General features: G+C 61.6%; 7 protein-coding genes across 7 annotated transcripts; 4 read left to right on the top strand and 3 right to left on the bottom strand.

Moving 5' to 3' along the window:
• Positions 1–1289: 1289 nt before the first annotated feature.
• Positions 1290–4014, top strand: RHTO_01065 (nuclear GTP-binding protein; the record flags this gene model as incomplete). Its single annotated transcript, XM_016414749.1, has 7 exons — positions 1290–1383; positions 1447–1748; positions 1808–2125; positions 2189–2902; positions 2972–3617; positions 3678–3801; positions 3873–4014. The coding sequence occupies 7 exons, from the start codon at positions 1290–1292 to the stop codon at positions 4012–4014; spliced, it is 2340 nt and encodes a 779-aa protein (XP_016273430.1).
• Positions 4015–4249: 235 nt separating this feature from the next.
• On the top strand, positions 4250–6712 carry RHTO_01064 (carnitine O-acetyltransferase; the record flags this gene model as incomplete). Its single annotated transcript, XM_016414748.1, has 8 exons — positions 4250–4412; positions 4517–4808; positions 4883–4990; positions 5049–5270; positions 5334–5599; positions 5659–6152; positions 6218–6317; positions 6381–6712. The coding sequence occupies 8 exons, from the start codon at positions 4250–4252 to the stop codon at positions 6710–6712; spliced, it is 1977 nt and encodes a 658-aa protein (XP_016273429.1).
• A 195-nt stretch (positions 6713–6907) lies between these two features.
• Positions 6908–8845, bottom strand: RHTO_01063 (RNA-binding protein Rnp24; the record flags this gene model as incomplete). The annotated part of the gene is made up of 3 exons (XM_016414747.1): positions 6908–7421; positions 7492–8154; positions 8253–8845. 3 exons carry the CDS (start codon positions 8843–8845, stop codon positions 6908–6910), a joined length of 1770 nt encoding a protein of 589 aa, XP_016273428.1.
• A 345-nt stretch (positions 8846–9190) lies between these two features.
• Positions 9191–12321, top strand: RHTO_01062 (ab-hydrolase associated lipase; the record flags this gene model as incomplete). The annotated part of the gene is made up of 12 exons (XM_016414746.1): positions 9191–9716; positions 9775–10522; positions 10581–10628; positions 10693–10778; positions 10859–10938; positions 11019–11214; positions 11295–11413; positions 11493–11576; positions 11642–11649; positions 11737–11811; positions 11869–11991; positions 12051–12321. 12 exons carry the CDS (start codon positions 9191–9193, stop codon positions 12319–12321), a joined length of 2364 nt encoding a protein of 787 aa, XP_016273427.1.
• A 272-nt stretch (positions 12322–12593) lies between these two features.
• RHTO_01061 (glycoside hydrolase family 23 protein) lies at positions 12594–14072 on the bottom strand (the record flags this gene model as incomplete). The annotated part of the gene is made up of 8 exons (XM_016414745.1): positions 12594–12656; positions 12724–12753; positions 12820–12885; positions 12939–13023; positions 13083–13229; positions 13306–13345; positions 13410–13581; positions 13662–14072. The coding sequence occupies 8 exons, from the start codon at positions 14070–14072 to the stop codon at positions 12594–12596; spliced, it is 1014 nt and encodes a 337-aa protein (XP_016273426.1).
• Positions 14073–14554: 482 nt separating this feature from the next.
• On the bottom strand, positions 14555–14971 carry RHTO_01060 (uncharacterized protein; the record flags this gene model as incomplete). The annotated part of the gene is made up of 3 exons (XM_016414744.1): positions 14555–14714; positions 14819–14843; positions 14902–14971. The coding sequence occupies 3 exons, from the start codon at positions 14969–14971 to the stop codon at positions 14555–14557; spliced, it is 255 nt and encodes an 84-aa protein (XP_016273425.1).
• A 307-nt stretch (positions 14972–15278) lies between these two features.
• On the top strand, positions 15279–18473 carry RHTO_01059 (RNA Polymerase II CTD phosphatase Fcp1; the record flags this gene model as incomplete). The annotated part of the gene is made up of 9 exons (XM_016414743.1): positions 15279–15526; positions 15647–15733; positions 15790–15874; positions 15934–16274; positions 16334–16491; positions 16549–16665; positions 16724–17328; positions 17391–17456; positions 17520–18473. The coding sequence occupies 9 exons, from the start codon at positions 15279–15281 to the stop codon at positions 18471–18473; spliced, it is 2661 nt and encodes an 886-aa protein (XP_016273424.1).
• Positions 18474–18514: the final 41 nt, after the last annotated feature.

Genomic DNA, 18514 nt, shown 5'->3' with positions numbered 1-18514 from the left:
GTCGAGGACAATGGCGCGGTGTGAGCGAGTGCGAGTGCGCGACTGGCGGGGCGGGGTCGAGTGAGGGCGAGTGTGTCTGTGTGAGCTTAGGAAGTGTAGCAGTCACACTCTCTCTCTGCAGCACTCGAGCACAGCGAACGACGATGGGCGACGAGGTGAGCCGGTCCAGCCTCGTCTCGCTCGAGAGCCTCGTCCACCTCGTCCACCGCACACCACGCTCAGAGTCAGCTGGTATGGCTTGGAGACCACTCTACTGCTCACACACGGGCTGCCCATCAAAGCACCACTCGTCCTGCCCTCCCTCGTCTCCTCGACACCCTGCCTCGACTGCTGCTTGTCGTCGTCCCCTCACGCTCACGCTCTGGAGGAACAGTCGATTCCTCCACATTGCCCACGTGCTACTCTCTACCTACCACAGCCTCACTCAACACCCTCGCCAATCCTCCCCTACCTATACCGAACACCTGCTCTCTCCCGCATTAACCCAGATCGGGCTCACTTCTCACTATCTCACGATCCGCTCGGCTCGTATGAAGATCTCTGTCCATGCTTCGGCAGAGACCGTTCTATATCGCGCGGGAATGAGGAGGAAGACGGGGATTTTTTTTGGCTTGCGATGGACGGCAGAGCGAAAGCTTGATGGGGATGGGCAGGCGCGGAGGAAGGCGTGATTTGGGTCGTTGCGCTGATCTCGACGACGCTGGCGACATTGTGACTGAGGGAAATTGCGCGCCCTGCGACGGGTGCAGCCTTGTCGTACTGCGCCGTCGCGGATGGAAAGGCTCCAATCTCTCCTCCTCGCTCTTCTGCTTCGATGTATCGGCCTGCATGATTACAGCGTCGCTCTCAGCCACTGCTAGCTCATACACAGTCGACCAGAGACGACGAGGGCGCAGACGCCCAGCACACGGACCTGAGGAGGAGCATGAGGCTCTCTGACGTCTCGCTTTACCTTTGCACGTCGTGCAGTCTTGTTCCCCGCCTTGCAGCGTGTATGTAGCTGTCTCTGACCTGCAACGAAGCCACTCTCTCCCTGCCCTCCCTCTACCCTTTGACATTCTGCTCCCGACCAGATTCGTCGAGCTGGGCCACCTCCGCAAGCTCACCTCACTCGCGTCTCAGCCACGCTCACTCGCTCGCCCTCTCGCTCTAGGGCTCGGTGCTGCTCCCCTAGCTCGCTAGACCAGGCTCTCCACCCACGTCCAGCCACCCACCTCGCTCGGCGCATCCTCCCACCCACCCCCTTCTCGCGCTTCATCAACCCCCGAACATCTCGACGAAACGGGACGATGCCGCGCGACAAGAGCAACCCGACGACCAAGAAACGTTCTTCGGAGCATGCTGCGCAGACGGGATTGAAGACGGGCAATGTGCGGGTCAAAGGTGCGTTCTCCCTCTCCTCTTCCCTCGCGATCAAGTCGAGTTGATGGTCGAGTGGACGAGCAGGCGAGAACTTTTACCGCGACGCCAAGTCGGCGAAACGAGTCAACCTCCTCTCTGGCAAATCAAGCAAAGCGATCCGCGACAAGGACGGCAAGATCCTCCAAGCCGCCGAATTCCAGTCGTCCGAAGTGACCCCCGGCCGAGTCCAGCCTGACCGGCGGTGGTTCGGGAACACCCGCGTGATTAGCCAGACGGCGCTGGATCACTTTAGGGAGAACTTGAAGGACAAGGTCAAGGATCCGTATGCGGTCGTGTTGAAGCAGAACAAGTTGCCTATGAGCTTGTTGACCGATGCCGTGCGCGGGGTGCGTTTCCACGATCCTTCTTCTCGTCGTGTGGGTGGAGCTGACGGTCTCGAGCGCAGGCCAACAAGCAAGACTTGACGACGACCGAGCCCTTCTCCGACACCTTTGGCACCAAAGCCCAACGTAAACGTCCCCGTCTCGACGTCGGTTCCATCAACGAACTCGCCTCGAAAGTCGCGACGCACCAAGCGAAAGTCGCGGCGGACGCCGTCCAGGCTGAGAAGGATCAGCGTCTCTCAGAGATTAGGGACGCGGATGGGTCGCTTGCGCCGGAGATTTTGGCGGCTCAGGAGGAGGAGAAGCAGCTCAGTAATGTGCCGCAGGATTACATTCTGAGCGCGGGAACGAGCAAGCGTATTTGGGGCGAGCTGTACAAGGTGCGTCTGCGGGGCAGCTCTTCCTCGAGTCGAGATGGAGGGGCTGACGTCTCGCGCGCGCAGGTCATCGACTCGTCGGACGTCCTCCTGCACGTCCTGGACGCGCGCGACCCGATGGGCACGCGGTGTGAGTCGGTCGAGGCGTACCTCGCGAAGGAGAAGCGTGGGAAGAAGGTCGTCTACGTGCTGAACAAGGTCGACCTCGTCCCTGGGTGGGTCGCCGCGCGGTGGGTCAAGGTTCTGAGCAAGACGCACCCGACCATCGCCTTCCACGCGTCGATTAACAACTCGTTCGGAAAGGGGTCGCTCATCCAGCTCCTCCGACAATTCTCGACGCTCTACTCGGACAAGAAGCAGATCTCGGTCGGGTTCATCGGGTACCCGAACGTCGGCAAGTCGTCCATCATCAACACGCTCAAGAAGAAGGCCGTGTGCAAGACGGCCCCGATCCCGGGCGAGACCAAAGTCTGGCAGTACATCACCCTCATGCGACGGATCTACCTCATCGACTGTCCCGGTATCGTCCCCCCCTCGGCGAGGGACACCGAGTCGCAAAAGGTCCTCAAGGGTATCGTCCGCGTCGAACATCTTTCCGACCCGGCGAGCCACATCCAGTTCTTGCTCGACCGCGTCAGGAAGGAGTACCTCGTGAGGACGTACGGCGTGCAGGAGTGGACGGGCGCAGAGGACTTTTTGACCCAGCTCGCGAGGAAGGGAGGAAAGTTGCTAAAGGGCGGCGAGGCGGATTACAGGACTGTCGCGACCATGGTCATCAACGTGCGTCTTGCGCTTCATCGTCCTTCCCTTCGGACTCTCCCTGACGAGCTCTCCATCCGCACGGCGCAGGACTGGATCCGCGGCAAGATCCCCTTCTACGTTCCCCCTCCCGAAGCTCCCGCGCCCTCGTCCTCCTCCAACTCGAAATCACTCAAGCCCTCGAAACTCTCCGGCTCCGGCCCGACGATGTTCAAGTCGCAACTCGACGACGAAGGGAACACGGTGCGCAAGGTGCCTGGCGTCCAACAGCCTTTGCATCAGATTGTGCATTCGACAAAGTTCTTGCCGGATGATGTTAGGCGGGTTGAGATGGATGATGAGGATGAGGAGCAGGAGGTTGAGGATGAGGAGGAGGAGGAGGAGGAGGAGGAGTGGGGAGGGATTCAGGAAGATGCGGACGAGGAGGAGGAGAGTGTCGAGGTCGAGGTTGGGGAGGCCGAGCCCCCGCTCGAGTGGGACGAGCTGTTTGCGCAGGTTGTGGGCGAGGAGGAGGAGGGTGCGGACGACGCCGACGTTACGCTCGACAACGGAGCAACTTCCGATGCCGAGGAGGAGGAGGAGGACGAGTCGCTCGAGATTGATGACGAGTCGCTCGATGGCGAGGAAGAGGAGCAAGGCAGCAGTGAGGAGGACGTCGAGATCGTCTTGAACCAGGAGGACGAACGGCCGCGAGCTGCTGCCGCGCAGGGCAAGCGACCAGCCGGCGCGAAGCGCAGTGAGTCCCGTCTGTTCTCTCATCCTGGAGACTGTAGCTGACAGGACGCGTTGGGTGCAGCTCGCGCGATCGACGTCGTCTCGTCGGACGAGGAGAGCGACGGAGGCCGTCCCGCGAAGGAGAAGCGGATGACGACCAACAAGAAGAAGGCGACCAACTACTATACCCACGCCAACGTCAAGAAGTGCGTCTGGCGACTCTTCTCCGTCGCTACTCGACCCTTGCTGACCCGTTCCGTCGTTGTGCGCTGCGTAGCAAATCGCGGCGAGGTGGACCAGTCAAGGACCAGGCTGCGCGCAAGGCTGCGATCGCGGGTGGGTCGTCGAGTGCGCCTGCGCCCAAGGGACACGCCGGTACGAGCAAGAAGCGTGCGGGCGGCAGCGGTGCGCGGCGGTGAGCGTGGATTGGGAGGAAGCGAGTTGCGTGGTCAAGGTCGGGGTTTCGCGGGGTCGGCTGCATCGCTGTTGGTGTGGCCCCCATGTGACTGTGAGAGTGTCCAGGGTGTCAGAGAGCGAGTGGTGGCATCGATGAGTGCGCCCGGAAGTCGGCGGTCGGCAACGAGCAGCGGGCCGGGTCGACTTGCTCCGTCTCTCTCGCTCTCTCTTGCTTTCTTGCTCTCGCGCGAGACACAGATGCACGCAGCCCGCAGAACTCGAGCACTCAACCTCGCACACCCAACCCGCACTCGCTCACCCGCCCCATCCACCTCGCACGCCCTCGTCGCCCGCCAAATGTCGTCGACCCGCTCGGTCAAGCACCAGCAGCCCCAGGAGGACACATCTGTTGGCCCAATGTGTCAGTACACTCTCACACTCGCTCTCAGCGCCCTCACCACCTCGCCGGGACGCGCGGTGAGCCAACGCGGGACCCCCCACTGATGACCCCGCTCCTGCTCGCAGACCGCTTCGAGCGCACGCTGCCCTCCCTGCCCGTCCCGACACTCGAAGAGACCGCAGACCGCTACCTCGCTTCCATCAGGCCCTACCACACCGCGCAGGAGCCAGCCGCGTCGTCCGAGCCGCTCGAGAGCTGGGCAAAGTCGGAGCAGGCCGTCAAGGACTTTGTCAAGAGCCCGCTCGTCAACGAGCTCCAGCAGCGCTTGCAGAAGCGCGCACAGGAGAAGGACAGCTGGTTGTCCGAGTGGTGGAACGAGACGGCCTACTTCGGATGGCGCGGACCCGTCGTCCCCGGGTGCGTTCACCTTCCCTTGTCCGAGGCTTTCCCTCCCTGTCTCCCGGCGAGCTGACGGGCGTCGACGAGTGCAGCGTCAACTACTACTACGCCCACAAGGATGACCGCTCCCGACGGACCGGTCCCGCACGAGCAGCAGGCCTCCTCCGCGCCCTCCTCTACTTCCGACGTCTCTGCATCACGTGCGTCGTGTCCTTTCTCGTTTCGCGTTTCCCTCACTGACTTCTGTAACCTCGACAGCCAACAACTCGAGCCGGAGATGGCGCGCAAGACCCCCCTCTGCATGTCCTCCTACAAATACCTCTTCAACGCGACTCGTCTCCCCACGTCTCCCTCCGACACGGCCAAGATCTACGATCCCGAGACACACAACCATATTGTCGTCGTCAGGAAGAACAAGTTTTACGAGGTCCCGGTCGTGGATGAGAAGGGCGAGTGGTTGAGCGAGAAGGAGTTGGAGGTGTGAGTTCGTACCGCCTCACTGGTGTGACGAGGCTTCGAGCTGACGATATTGATTGAGCGCAGTCTCTTCAAGCAAGTCGTCGATACCGCCGGCTCCGAAGCCGACCCTCACCCCGTCGGCGCCCTCACCGCCGCCGACCGCGACACCTGGGATCAAGCGCGTACGAACCTGATCCAGCACGACGCGACGAACGAGAAGCTCCTCGAGCGGATTGAGTCGGCTATCATCATCGTCTCGCTGGATTCGAACAGCCCTTATACGAGGGAGGAACATAGCTGGGGACTTTGGGTTGGGGATGGGAAGGACCGGTGGTTCGACAAGCACCAGCGTGCGTTGCGTTCTCTTTCCCTCTCACGAGGAACGGTGGCTGATGCGTGGTCTGCACAGTCGTCGTCTTCGAGAACGGCAAGTCGGGCTTCAACGGCGAGCACTCATGCATGGACGGCACGCCCACTTCCCGCCTGAACGACTGGCTCCTCCGCTCCCTCGACCACGGCAAGATCGACCTCGGCTCGTCCACCCCTCGCGCCGCTTCCGCGCTTCCCAAAATCACCCCTCTGGCATTCAACCTCCCCGACTCGGTCAAATCCGCCATCTCCTCCTCCATCGCGGCGCACGAGTCGACCATGGCGAAGCACGACCTGGCGGTTCTCGAATACGCAGGGTACGGGAAGGACCAGATCAAGCAGTACAAGACTTCGCCCGACTCGTACGCCCAGCTCGTCATGGGCCTCGCGTACTACAAGATGGAGGGCAAGGTTGCGCCTACGTACGAATCGGCTCAGACGAGGAAGTATAAGCTTGGAAGGACGGAGGTCATCCGCTCGACGAGTCCGGAGGCGCTCGAGTGGTACAAGGCCATGGAGGACCCGAAGCGCAGCGTGAGTCGCCCGCGGGCCTCCTTCGAGTCAGTCGAGAGGTTGCTGACAGGTATGAGTGCGCGCAGAGCACCGAGTGCGTCGAGTTGTTCCGCAAGGCCGCTGCCAAGCACATCAAGCTCGCTGGCGAGGCTGCCGACGGACGCGGCGTCGACCGCCACCTCTTCGGTGCGTTCGATCCCCACAGCTCCCATCACTGAATTCGATGCTGACTTGCGTGTCGCTTGGCAGGCCTCAAGAAGGTCCTCAGGGAAGACGAAGAGTTGCCAGCGCTCTACCAAGACCCGACCTTCGCTCAGTCGGGCAACTGGATCCTCTCGACCTCCCAGCTCTCGTCCGAATACTTCGCAGGCTGGGGCTACGGCGAAGTCGTCGATGAGGGGTACGGGCTCGCCTACGCCGTCAACAACCGGACGTTGCGCTTCACCATCACGTCGATGAACCGCGGCAAGCACAACAATGTCCATGCGTTCAGGCATTACCTTGAGCAGGCGTGCAACGAGGTGCGCGAGATGATGGAGAAGGGCGGAGCGGTGCCCAGCGCCGACAAGGCCAAGCTGTGATGGGCGGGTGTCGGAGGGTAGTTGTCCAACCGTATAAAGACACGAGTAGTCCTTCGCTTTTGTTCGTTCCTCGTCGTTTATCCTCACGCTACGTAGATTCGCGTTCGCTTCCTGCTAAATAGACTCTCGTCCACACGTTCGCGAACGTGGTTGTCTGAGAGAAACGATGCGAGTTGCGCAAAGAGTGACGCCGACTTAGTCGAAGGTGATCTTCTTGCCCGTACTCTGGACGATCCCCTCGCTCGCACGCTGGGCCATGGCCAGCGCCGCGCCCGGCTTGGGCCTCTTCGCACCTCCTCCGTCTTCCCGTCCGCCCTTCCTCGCATCGTCCCGCTGCGGTCGGGGTCCACGCTGCGCGCGCGGAGGTGGCCCACCGTAGCCCGACTCGCCGCCAGCCTGCCCCGCAAGCGCCTTGACATCCCTGTCGTCCCACTCCCTCTCGCGCCTCTTCTTCCCACCCGCACCTCGCTCTTCGTCCTCCGCTTCTCCTTCCTCGCCCTCCTCGCGCGGCCCTCTCCGCCTCGGGCCCGCATTGCCCCTCCCTCCTCCTCCGCCGCCGCCGCCGCTCTTCGTCCCGACCGCACCTCGCCGAACCGCTTCGGCCGAGGCGTACTCGACATTGAGTTTGCGACCGTTGAGTTGGTGGTTGTGGAGGTTGAGGAGGGCGCGGGTCGCTTGGGCGGGGAGGTGGAAATCGACGAAGGCCCAGCTGCGAGCCGTAAAGCGAGTTAGTGAGGCACTGAGAACGACGGCGAGTACAGGGAAGGAATGAAGCGCACCCCTTGCACTTGCCCGAGTCCTCGAACGTCCCGAGCCGGACTTTGCGGATCCCTGCGTCCTTGGCCTTGGCAAGGTCGAGCGGCGCACCCTTCTCGCGCTTCTTCTTCTGCTCGCGCTTCTTGTCGCTCTTCGGCCTGTCCTCGCCCTCTCCACCCTCGCTCGCCTCCTCCTCATCCTTCTTCTCCCCTTCCTCACCTTCGCCCTCCCTCTCCCCTCCCTCCTCCTCATCCTCCTCCACCCCTCCCTTAGCCCACTCCCTCCCCCTCCTCTGATTCCGATCAAACATATCCCTGATATCCTCAACAGTCGTCTCGAACCCCAAGTTTCCCAAGAACAAAGTCGGACCGGCGGGGTTCTTCTGACGCGAAAGGATCTTGCGTGCGGTGCGGTTCAGCTTCGCGGGGGCTTCGCCTGTCGTTGCTGCTGTTGGGGCAGAGGGGTGCGGACGCTCGAGAGCGGAAGAGTCGAGCGTAGAGAGGACTTCTTTGACTGTCCCTGCGCCAGCGCCGGGAGCGGCGGTGGAAGTGGATGCGGAGGGCGCGGGTCGGCCGGTGTAGTCTGTCGAGGACTTGATGAGGAGTTTCCGACCGTCGAGGTGTTGCTCGGAGAGGCCCACAGCGATGGTCACGTCCGTTGCGGAGGGGAAGTCGAGGTAGGCGAACCTGTGCGCAAGCAGAACGCGACATCTTATGTCAGCACCGTAACAGCGACGACTCGCCGTCACGACGACAAACAGTGTAGGAAAGGCCTCTGAACGCACCCACGGTTGTTCTCGTGCTGGCGCTTCCCGCCGGGCATGTTGATCCTCGTAACCTCCTCCAACCCGCGCTCCTTGAACCACTGCAACAGTTCCCTCGGGTGCGTCGCAAAGTTGAGATTGCCCACCCACACACCATGCGCCGAACGAGACGGCGTGTTGCCGACGAGGGTCGAGCCGATTGAAGTCGTCGCAGAAGCGGGTTGGGAGGCGGAAGTCGAGGTCGACGATTTGGCGGGTTTTGAGGGGGGAGGAAGCTCGTCGTCGCCTGCTGCGTCGGCTGTAAGTTTGCGCTTCTTCGCTTGCCGCCGCTCCTTGCGGGAGAGCGGTCGCTCGTCGTCGTCGTCGCCTGCAGCCTCGCCGTCCTCCGCTTCCTTTGCTTCGTGCGCCGCGCCATTCGCCTCGGAAGTAGCGTCCTGAGCGGCACTCGAAGCGGCAGGAGGAGCAGCGTCGTCGGCGTCGCTGGCCTTGCGCTTCTTCAACCCGTCCTTGGCCTTCCCCTTCCCCTTTGATTTCTTCACCGCGGGAGCCGCCTCGTTCGCGTGATCAGCAGCAGGAGGCGCGGTGTCGACTTTGAGCGCAGGGTCAGCAGCCATGGCGAGAGTGAGCTGTGCAAGTAGTGCGATGCTCACGGCGGGGGACAGGCCGTGCTCGTCGGTTGTAATGTCGCGAATAGAGTTTGTATTGGCTGAATACAAACGGGTTGCAGATTGTGTTCGGAGTGAATTCACGTCGAAATCGAATGCAAAGCGTCACTCGTTTGAATTGTCCGCAGTTCTCCAAGTCCGCCAACATCGAACGACTACTCTCTTCGAGCTGGTGCTGATCTGGAGGAACAGCTCGACTCGACTCGGACAACAGCCAGACTCGCTCACGTGAAGCAGCCGCAACCCGCGACTCGTCGCTCCCTCGCCCGCATAGACTCTCGTCGTCGGACAAACATGGCACCCGCTCATCGCCCGCCAGGACCGACGCAGCTGCAGACATCGACACAGGTCCTCACCGCGCACACCCTTGACGACCCGCACGGCATCGACAAGCGCAGGCGCCCGTCGCCGTCTGCTGGAAGTCCGGCAGCGGCACTCTCGAGCGCTCTCCGGCCACCTGCAGACTCGCTCCTGGCGCGAGGAGGCTCGCCGCATAACCTACAGGCCTTTACAAGCCAGGCGCCGTCCTCCCTCGGATTGACGAACCTCGTCGCCCTCGACCTCGACGTCCCAACACCCGGAATCGAAGTCGCCGACCTGTCCACACCCTCGAGCAACGGCACTCGCGGGTCGTCCGACGGTCTTGGGAGTCCGAGCAGCAGGAGCAGCGCGTCGGGCGCGAGCGGGAACAGGGCGAGGAGGCAGAGGCACGAGGTTGACAAGGGTTACTCGGGCGATACGATCCAGGACAAGGTCAGGGCCGACTTGCACCTCGGCGTGCCAGGAAAGAAGCAACTGGGACCGAGGGACTACCTCTCAGGTGCGCGAGACCGTCTGAATCGCGTTCGTAGTGTTCGCTCACCCTTTCCTTCCTGCAGGTCCGGTCGACGAGCTGGTCATTCCGCTCCCTCGGCCTTCGCCGCTTTCGCGCCCCAACTCTCCTCTTCCCTCACCGGCCGTCTCCATTGCCTCGGCCTCGACCCCCGGCGTGACGCTCCCGAACGGCTGCGCCGACGAAGAGCAGAACTTCCTCCTCCCGCACATCGCCTCTCCTTCCGGCGAGTATCCTGACGGCGACGAACGATGCGACGATAACGGCCTGCCGATCATCACCGACTCGACTCCCTCTCGCCCCCGTCCTCGCGCCTTCACACTCTCCCACTCCGCCTTCGGCTCATTCGGCACCTTCCCCTCTACCGCACGCGCAGGCCCTCTCGCTCCCCCGACTCTCAAAAGCCGCGTCAAGCTCTTCTTCCTCCAGCTCCTCTCCAACACCGCATCGACCGCCTTCCTCGTCTTCATCATTATCTGGGCCCTCGCGAGTCGTTTCCTCGCTGCGATCGTCCGCACGCTCAAGGGCCAACACGCGGATCGGACGCGGCGCGAGTGGGACACGGACGAGGCGCAGGCCGAGAGGAAGCAGGAGAAGGTCACGAAGGATATCCGGTATTATGCCCTGAGGTGCGGGTTCGATGTGGTTGAGCAGACGGTCGAGACGAAGGATGGGTATCTGCTCAAGATGTTCAAGGTCGTGTGTCTGAAGAAGAAGGAGAAGGTCCACTCGGATGGCAGGAAGGGGTTCCCTGTGTTGATCCAGCACGGGTTGTTCCAGTCGTGCGGCAGCTTGTGCGTGCGATGTTTCCATTTTGTGTCGTTAGTCCAGCTGACGAGCCGTCGCTCGCAGCATCACCTCGGAAGAACGCTCCCTCGCTTTCTGGCTCGCCGAACATGGGTGCGTCCAGCTCCGCCCCGCTCTCCCGCTCCTCATCTAACGTTTCGACCGCTCTCCGTCGCAGCGACTACCAAGTCTACCTTGGCAACGCGCGCGGAGTATTCGAGATGGGCCACTCGTGGTTGAAGCGCCGCGATCCGCGCTTCTGGGGTGCGTCGAGCGTTCCTTTCGTTTCCGCTCGCGCCTGTCGCGAGATGCTGATGAGGGTTTTTTGGGTGGTTGATGCACAGACTACAATATCAAGGAGCTCGCGCTGTACGACTTGCCGGCTATGGTCGACCACGTTAGACGGGACACGGGATACGACAAGGTGCGGCCTCGCTCCTCGAGCTTCGTTCCCGAGTCTTTTGCTCGAGCTCAAGCTAATTCTGCTGGAGCTGCGTCGCACAGATTGCCTTCATCGGCCACTCGCAAGGCAACGCGACCATGTTCTGCGCACTCGCGCAAGGCATGGTCCCCGAACTCGGCGAGAAACTCTCGCTCTTCATCGCACTCGCGCCTGCCGTCTACGCTGGGCCGCTCACAACCGGCTTCCCGTTCTCGGCTATTAAGAGCATGAAGTGGAAGACTTGGAGGAGGTGGTTTGGTGCGTCCCGACATTGCTCTCTCCGTTTCTCCTCCTCAGTCGGGAGCGACGCGCTGATGCTTGCACTTGACGGACCGCAGGCGTCCTCGACTTCATCCCGCTCATGCGCATCTCGTACAACTGGGTCCCGTCGCGCATCTTCGGCCTGCTCGGATACCAGATGTTCGCCTTCCTCTTCAACTGGACCGACGCCAATTGGGTGCGTAGCCTGTTCTCCCTCTTTGCGCCGCTTGAAGCTGTTGAGCGGGTGCTGACTGGTGTTTTCGGCGTTCGCACAGCTCCTCGACCGCAAAGCCAAAAAGTTCTGCTTCATGCCGTCGCCTGTCTCGTCCGCTTCCGTCTTCTGGTGGACTGGCTACAATGTGCGTCGCTCGTCTCGTCACCTCACGTCCCGCTGATTAGCTGACTAGTTTGTCGACGCCGGCAGGGTTTCTCGTGAGTCGAGGCTTCGGATCAGAGTCGTTGGACGCTCGCCTTCCGCGACGTAAAGAATTGACTGACAGAGGCACTCCCGTCTCGCAGGACTCGCGGTTGCATCCTCGACACGAACGCCGACAAGTGGTTCGACAAGCGCTTCCCGCCTCTCGCGATCCACCAGTCCGTCTCGCTTTCCGGCTTTCGAAGCCGCATCCGCTGATTCAACCTCCCCTGCAGCGGCGGAAAGGACTATCTCGTGCTCACCGAGCCGCTGCTCGAACGCCTCGAGAAGCAGGAGACGGACGTGCAGGTCATCCGGGTGCAAAAGATGGACGACGGCGAGCACTGCGACTTCTTCTGGTCCGTCTCGCTTCCTCCGCCCGCCAACAGACGTCTGACTGACGCTCGCATGCGCATAGGCACATTGACGCCGTCGAGCTGTGCTTCCACTCCTTCCTCGAAGACATCGAGCGCACTCGTCCGCGCTACCCCGAAGAACGCCGCCGTTCGCACTCGCCCCAGCCGCCCGCGCACTCGCCTCGCCCGTCAAGGAACGGAACCGCCGCGGACGTCAAGGAGTTGAAGGAGAACGCGCCGCTAGAGGATGGGGAGGTCGGCAGGCAGACGGAGATGGCGAGCGAGGGAGAGAGGAGGGACGTCAAGGTCAAGAGGACTGCCGAGGGATACTGAGATAACGGTGCTGGTTCACCTCGATACTATACCGCCTGTACATACTCGCCTGTTGCGCACATATAGATTCCCCTTCCTCAGATACAAGTTGTTTCGCTTCGCTTTGGTTCTTCTCCTCTCCATTTTGTCCACAGACATTCGTCGGTCAGTGCAATCAGTGCTTTCCTCAGTCACCCTTCGCGACACTCTCACACGACTGAGGAGACCGCTGCGCAGACGAGGGGAGAGAGCGCGAAAGTGTCTGTATCGCAGTGTCTGTCCGCCTTCCGCCTCTACGAGCACACCGCGTTCCGAATCGTTCCCAACGTCGAGCCATCGATGCCGAGGAGCCAGCCCTGCGTACGAAGTGACAGGAAAGGGAGGTCAGGAAGGTCAAGGTTGAAGCGACGGGAGACGAAGCACATTGAGCATCTGTTGGTGGTAGTCGAGGTTCTGCGGCGCGAGCGGGATGCTCAGCTTGAGCGGTCAGAGGGAGGGAAAGAGGGAGAAAGGACGGACGTTGACGCATTGGCAGCATTCGCTGCGGATCGCGTTCGCCTTGTTGTACGTCAAGCCGGCGTACCACTAGCTCATACCATGTCAGTGACGCAAGGTAGAGCAAGGGGAGGGTGGCGCACCCCGTTGTATGTCCCGAGCGCAAGCAGCAAGCTGCCGTTGTGTTCCTTCAAGACTTGAGCGAAGTAAGCGGCCGCGGTCTTGACGCTGCGACAAGGGCTTGTCAGCCTTGCACTCGATACTGACTCGAGCACGTCACAACTCACTTGTAGTCGGGATCTGCGCAGCCGCCGTCCGGGGCGTCGCCGCACTTGTCTGAACGGCAACGTTTGCAGATCAGTAATGCTTGAGTAATGCAACGAGGCGACTCGTACAAATTTTGCGCACCTTCAGTGATCTGCATGAGGCCGTACCTGCGCCAAATGGAGAGAAGCCATGGTCAGAAGGCAGAGCCTTGGAAATGGAAGAAGGAGCACGAGCGAGACTCACGCCCCGCCGTTGTCGCCCATGACCTTCGGATCACACGAGCCTACGAAAGTCTCGATCAGTACCTCGTCCTACTCGAGGTGAGGAAGAAACACGACTCGACTCACTCTCCTGCATCGCAAAGGCCGCCAACAGAATCGGTGGCAACCCATACTTGTCGCCGTACTCTTCAAAGAGCGAGACGTAGGGCTTGCAGGCTGAGTAGACTGAGTTTGGCATCGAAAGGGCGGTGGAGAGCGAGATGGTGCGGATGGAGGAGAGGGAGATGGTGGGCGGGGTCTGCAAGGAGCGCCAAGACTATCAATTACGAGCGTTCAGACAGCCATCCTTGGTGACCGCGATGGAGAGCGCGAGCTTACCCAGCCCGAGTCAGGCGATTCCTTCGAGATACCGCAGTTCAACCAATCCTCGCTCCCGTTCGGACCGCCTGAGGCTGACGACTCTTCCGTCGCTCCACTCGCACCGCACTTATCGTCGCTAACGCCGAAGAGACCGGACCCTTTTGCCGAGATTGTCGAGGCGACGGCGGAAGTGGATGAAGACGAGGCGGAGGTTGTGGTATGCGAGGCGGTACGCGACGTGCGGGAAAGGCGATGGCATCTTGCGGAGCGTCGAGCGAGCCGGTGAGATGTGTCGGGGAGAGGGGCAGGGACAACAGCGAGTGCCGAAGATCCTGCCGGCAGGACCTGCGGGCGAATGTCGAGGGGAGAGGATTTGAGGGCCGCTACTGCGCCAGCGCAGGCGACGAAGATGAGGATGTAGAGATGCATATTGGTTGCGGAGAAGAAGAAGGATGCGTGTCGTCCGGCGACAGAAGGATAAGCGCCTGGCCTAGCGAAAGACAATCGGGAGGAAGTTCGAGAAGAAGAGCGCAGAGTGAAGGTCTGCCAAAGGCCAGCGCTGGCCGATGGAACAAGGGCGAGGCCAAGCTTCCAGCGGAGGAACAAGGCGAGGACAGGAGGTCCGCCCGGGCGGCTCGAGCGTGGCGAACAAGGGCGGAGGAGGACGCTGGCTGTTGACGCGGTCGTACTCAGATGCGCAAGAGCTGCGCAAAGCATGGACGCACGAAGGCAGTGCGTGCGAGAGAAGACGAACGGACGCAAGTTGCGAGATGCGGTGAGATGCATGGCGGATCGGTACAAGGGTGTTTCTGCGAGGTGCGCTGTCAGCGATGCATCGCCCCGTGAACGAACGAACTCAAGGATGAGAGCGCTAGACTCACGATACAAGCTGCTCAGCTAGGAATTCCACCTCATACCTCCCGCTTCGGCTCGACAGGCAACTCTTGCGCTGGCGGTGGCAACAGATCCTGTCCGTCTGCCGTCTTGCCGGGTTGAAGAGATGTGTAGGGCAGTGGAGGAGCAGGCGCGGCGTGGTGGTCGTCCTCAGGTCGGAAGGAGCCTTGGGTGGACCTGTCGACGAGATCGTCAGCGTGAATCTATGTTCGCGCATGCATAGACCAAGTTGCAAACTCCAGGTGTCACATGCAGAGTCGGCGACGAGCGGAAAGACTCACTCTTTGTACGAGACGAGGAGAGGTTCTGCAGGACGACGGGGTCAGCTTCAGTGAGTTAAGCTCGTCCAGCGGTCCGAACTCACGAAAGACGTAGTAGCCTGTTCCGACGCCGAGACCGACCGCAATCAGGGGCGCCAAAAGTCGTGAGGACATGGTTCGAGTCGTGCGGGGCGAGAGAGCGATGAGGAAGGGAGAGTCGAGTGGGAGAGCGTCGGGAGAGGTTTCGCTTGTTCTTGGGCGGTGTGCAAGGCTCTTACAGGGTCAACTGGCACTCTGGCAAGTCGTTTGACCTCCTTCGAGCAAGTGGGACTGAGGAGACCTTCTCCTCATCATCTCTTCATCAGCCAACAACACACGACCTCGCAGACTCATCCGCTGGACTGCCAGACTCGATTCGCAGCTAGCTAGCAGTGCCGCACACCCCAAGCCGCGCTCACGAAGCGCCTCGTTGCGCGGCGACATGGACCTCCCCGCAACCTCTCTCTCGCTTCCTCGCGCCCTCCCGTTCCCCATCACCATCCAGCGCATACATGCACCCGTCGGCTCGACCGTACAGAAGACCAGGCGGCTCCTCACATACTCAGTTATCCCGGCGAAGCCCGACGAGCACGGCAACCGCGACAGACAGGTGCGCGAGTGGGAGAGTCCTGTAGAGGGCGAGGTTGTTAGCTGGGCAATCAAGGAAGGCGATGTGGTGCGAGATGCGAGGTACGTTCGCCTGAGCTCAGCCTTCGCCTTGAGGGACGTCGTGCTTCCCATGCCTCTCATCCCCCCCCCTTACACCGTCTCCGTACGCATGTTAACGCGCTCTTCCCGTCCTTCTCGCAGCCGGTCAGTCGTACAGGTCAAGGAGCCGTGCACGCATGATGTCCAGTTGAATGGCTTGTGCGCCTTGTGCGGGAAGGACCTCACGGCGTGCGTTCAGATTCCTCAACCCTTTCCGCTGGCAATGCTGACACGATCGCTTGCAGCGTCGACTACACCGGCTTTTCGGACACCTCGCGAGCTACGATCAGCATGGCGCACGACATTGGCGGTCTCACCGTCTCGCTCGAGGTGCGTCTTAGCTATTTCCCCTCTCAAACTCGCCTCTAATGATCATTTCGCGTCTGCAGGAAGCACACAGGCTCGAGAAGGCTACGACGGCACGCCTGCTAGACGCCAAGAAGCTCTCGCTCATCGTCGACCTGGACCAGACGATCGTCCATGCCACTGTTGATCCTACCGTGGGCGAGTGGCTACAAGACCCGAAGAACCCGAACTACAAGGCGCTCGAGGGGGTCAAGCGGTTCAAGTTGGCCGACGAGAGTCCGGCGACGAGGAACAAGCCGAAGAAGTACCGCAAGATTCGGATCAAGCAGGTTGATCCGTCCAAGGGCGAGGAAGCGGATGATGAGTCGTCCGAGGAGGAGGAAGACGAGGACGACGGCGGGTGCTGGTACTACATCAAGATGCGGTGCGTTCCGCTTCTCCTCCTCTCGCGAACCTTCCCTCACAACGCCTCTCGCCGCGCAGGCCCGGCTTGCCCGATTTCCTCAAGCGCGTCGCTGACATGTACGAGATGCACGTCTACACGATGGGAACGCGTGCGTACGCAAGCGAGGTGTGTAAGGTGATCGACCCGGACGGCGGACTCTTCGGAGGGCGGATCCTGAGTCGAGACGAGAGCGGCAGTGCGTCAGGTCATCGCAGCCTTTCTCGAGACGATTTCGCTGATTGACCATCTGCAGGCATGACTCGCAAGAGCTTGCAGCGGCTGTTTCCTTGCGACACCAATATGGTCGTCATCATCGACGACCGAGCAGACGTCTGGGACGGCAGCCCTCACCTCGTCAAAGTCATCCCATGTGCGTTAGGAGTGTGTGGGGGTCTGAAGGCTCGCGCTGACTTCGGTCACACGCGCAGACGAGTTCTTCGTCGGGATCGGCGACATCAACGCCGCCTTTCTGCCGAAGAAGAAGGAGCTGCATCCTCCGCCGAAGCCGCAGGACGCTCAAGCGGCACCCGAGTCCGAAGGTACAGCCGCGAGCCCCTCAGCGGATGCATCTCCAGCTTCTCCCGCCGCCTCGACCTCCGCCACTGCCGTTTCATCCGCCAGTGCCGAAGACTCTCCTCACTCTACCACTCCCACAACAACCCCTCCGCCTTCTTCGCCCGACGAGAACCCCCATCACGTGCCGGATGCTCTTCTCTCCGAACCTACGACCGTCTCCGACCTGCTCGTCTCCTCCTCTCCAGACGAGGAAGTCTCGCCTGCGATGGACGAGGCGAGCACGGTAGCGATGGAGGCTATTCACGAAGTTATCGAGGCGAGGCCGCTGGAAAAGAGGCAGAAGGAGCAGCATGAGGCGCATCTGCACCAGCACCACCATGCGGCTGGTGAAGGCGGGCACGAGGGGGCGAAGGGAGCGGAGGGAGACACGGCGGGAGAGAGCGTTGAGACGGAGGAGGACTACGAGGAGGAGGCGGTCTTGAAGGATGACGACCGCGAGCTGGATAGGGTCTTCGAGGTGCGACTGCGCTCACTTCTTTCGCTTCCCGACGACTTTGCTGACATCTTAGTCACCCACAGATCCTTTCGAACGTGCGGGAACGGTTCTACGAGCAGCATGATGCGAAGGGCGCAGCGGACGTCGCCGTGCGTGCTGCTTCTGCCTTCCGTCTCCTCCGGGTACTGATGCTGGCTTCGCCGTTTGTTCAGGACATCATCCCCGCCATGAAGGCACAGACCCTCCGCAACACCCACCTCGTCTTCTCCGGCCTCGTCGCGCTCGGCTCTCGTCCGGAAGACTCGGAGTACTGGAAGCTTGCGCACACTTTCGGCGCCCGCTGTTCCGCCGAACTCTCCACCTCCACCACACACCTCGTCGCGAATGGTTGGGGAACCGCCAAAGTCCATTCGGCGCAGCGGAATCCTCGGATCAAGATCGTCTACCCCGAATGGCTGCTCGAGTCCGTCGCCCGTTGGACACGAGTGCCGGAAGACGCATACGTGCTGAACATCCCCGCGACCTCGAGCACGCCTGGATCGCCTATACGGCCCGAGCTGAGCGGCGGCGAGGACGACGAGGACGTCGACGCAATCCGATTAGACGCCGAGGCGGACGGCGCTGAGACGCCGGTCACGATACCCGACGGCGAGCTGGACCTGGCAGACCTCGACTGGGGCGACGCGATGAAGGAGGTGGACGACTTGCTGCTCGAGACGGACGACGAGGACACGGCGTCTGTGGTCAATGGAGGCGACACGACCGATGGCGAAAGCGACGCCGGCTCATCAGCGCCGACTGCGCCGCGACCACCTCGTAAGCGAGCGAGGATGACGATTACACCTAGCGATGCGACTTCAGCCGCGCCAGATACGGAATCCCCTCTGCAGAAGCGCGTCAAGACGGCGCGGTCTCGCAAGAGTGGGTTGAAGCGGTCGGTCAGTGCAGCGGCTCTTGAGCGCTCGGCAGAAAAGGCGGCGGAGGACGGATCGAGCGAGTCGCAGTCGAACGGGTCGGTCAAGAGCGCGAGCGGGCGGACGAGTGCGGCGGAAGGGAACGGCGATGCGGTGAGCGTAGCGGCGAGCGTTGCGAGCTCGAGCATCGACCCGGATGACGAGGATTTGCTGGCAAGTATGGCGGCAGACCTCGAGCAAGGGTGGACGTAGGACTTAGAGAGGGTCTCTCGTAATGCCATTGCAGCATGCCC

The sequence above is a fragment of the Rhodotorula toruloides genome (assembly GCF_000320785.1).
Source record: "Rhodotorula toruloides NP11 unplaced genomic scaffold Scaffold11, whole genome shotgun sequence".
NCBI classification, from domain to species: Eukaryota; Fungi; Basidiomycota; class Microbotryomycetes; order Sporidiobolales; family Sporidiobolaceae; genus Rhodotorula; species Rhodotorula toruloides.
The sequence above is the reverse complement of the archived record's forward strand: the minus strand, read 5'-3'. Positions and strand labels throughout refer to the sequence as shown.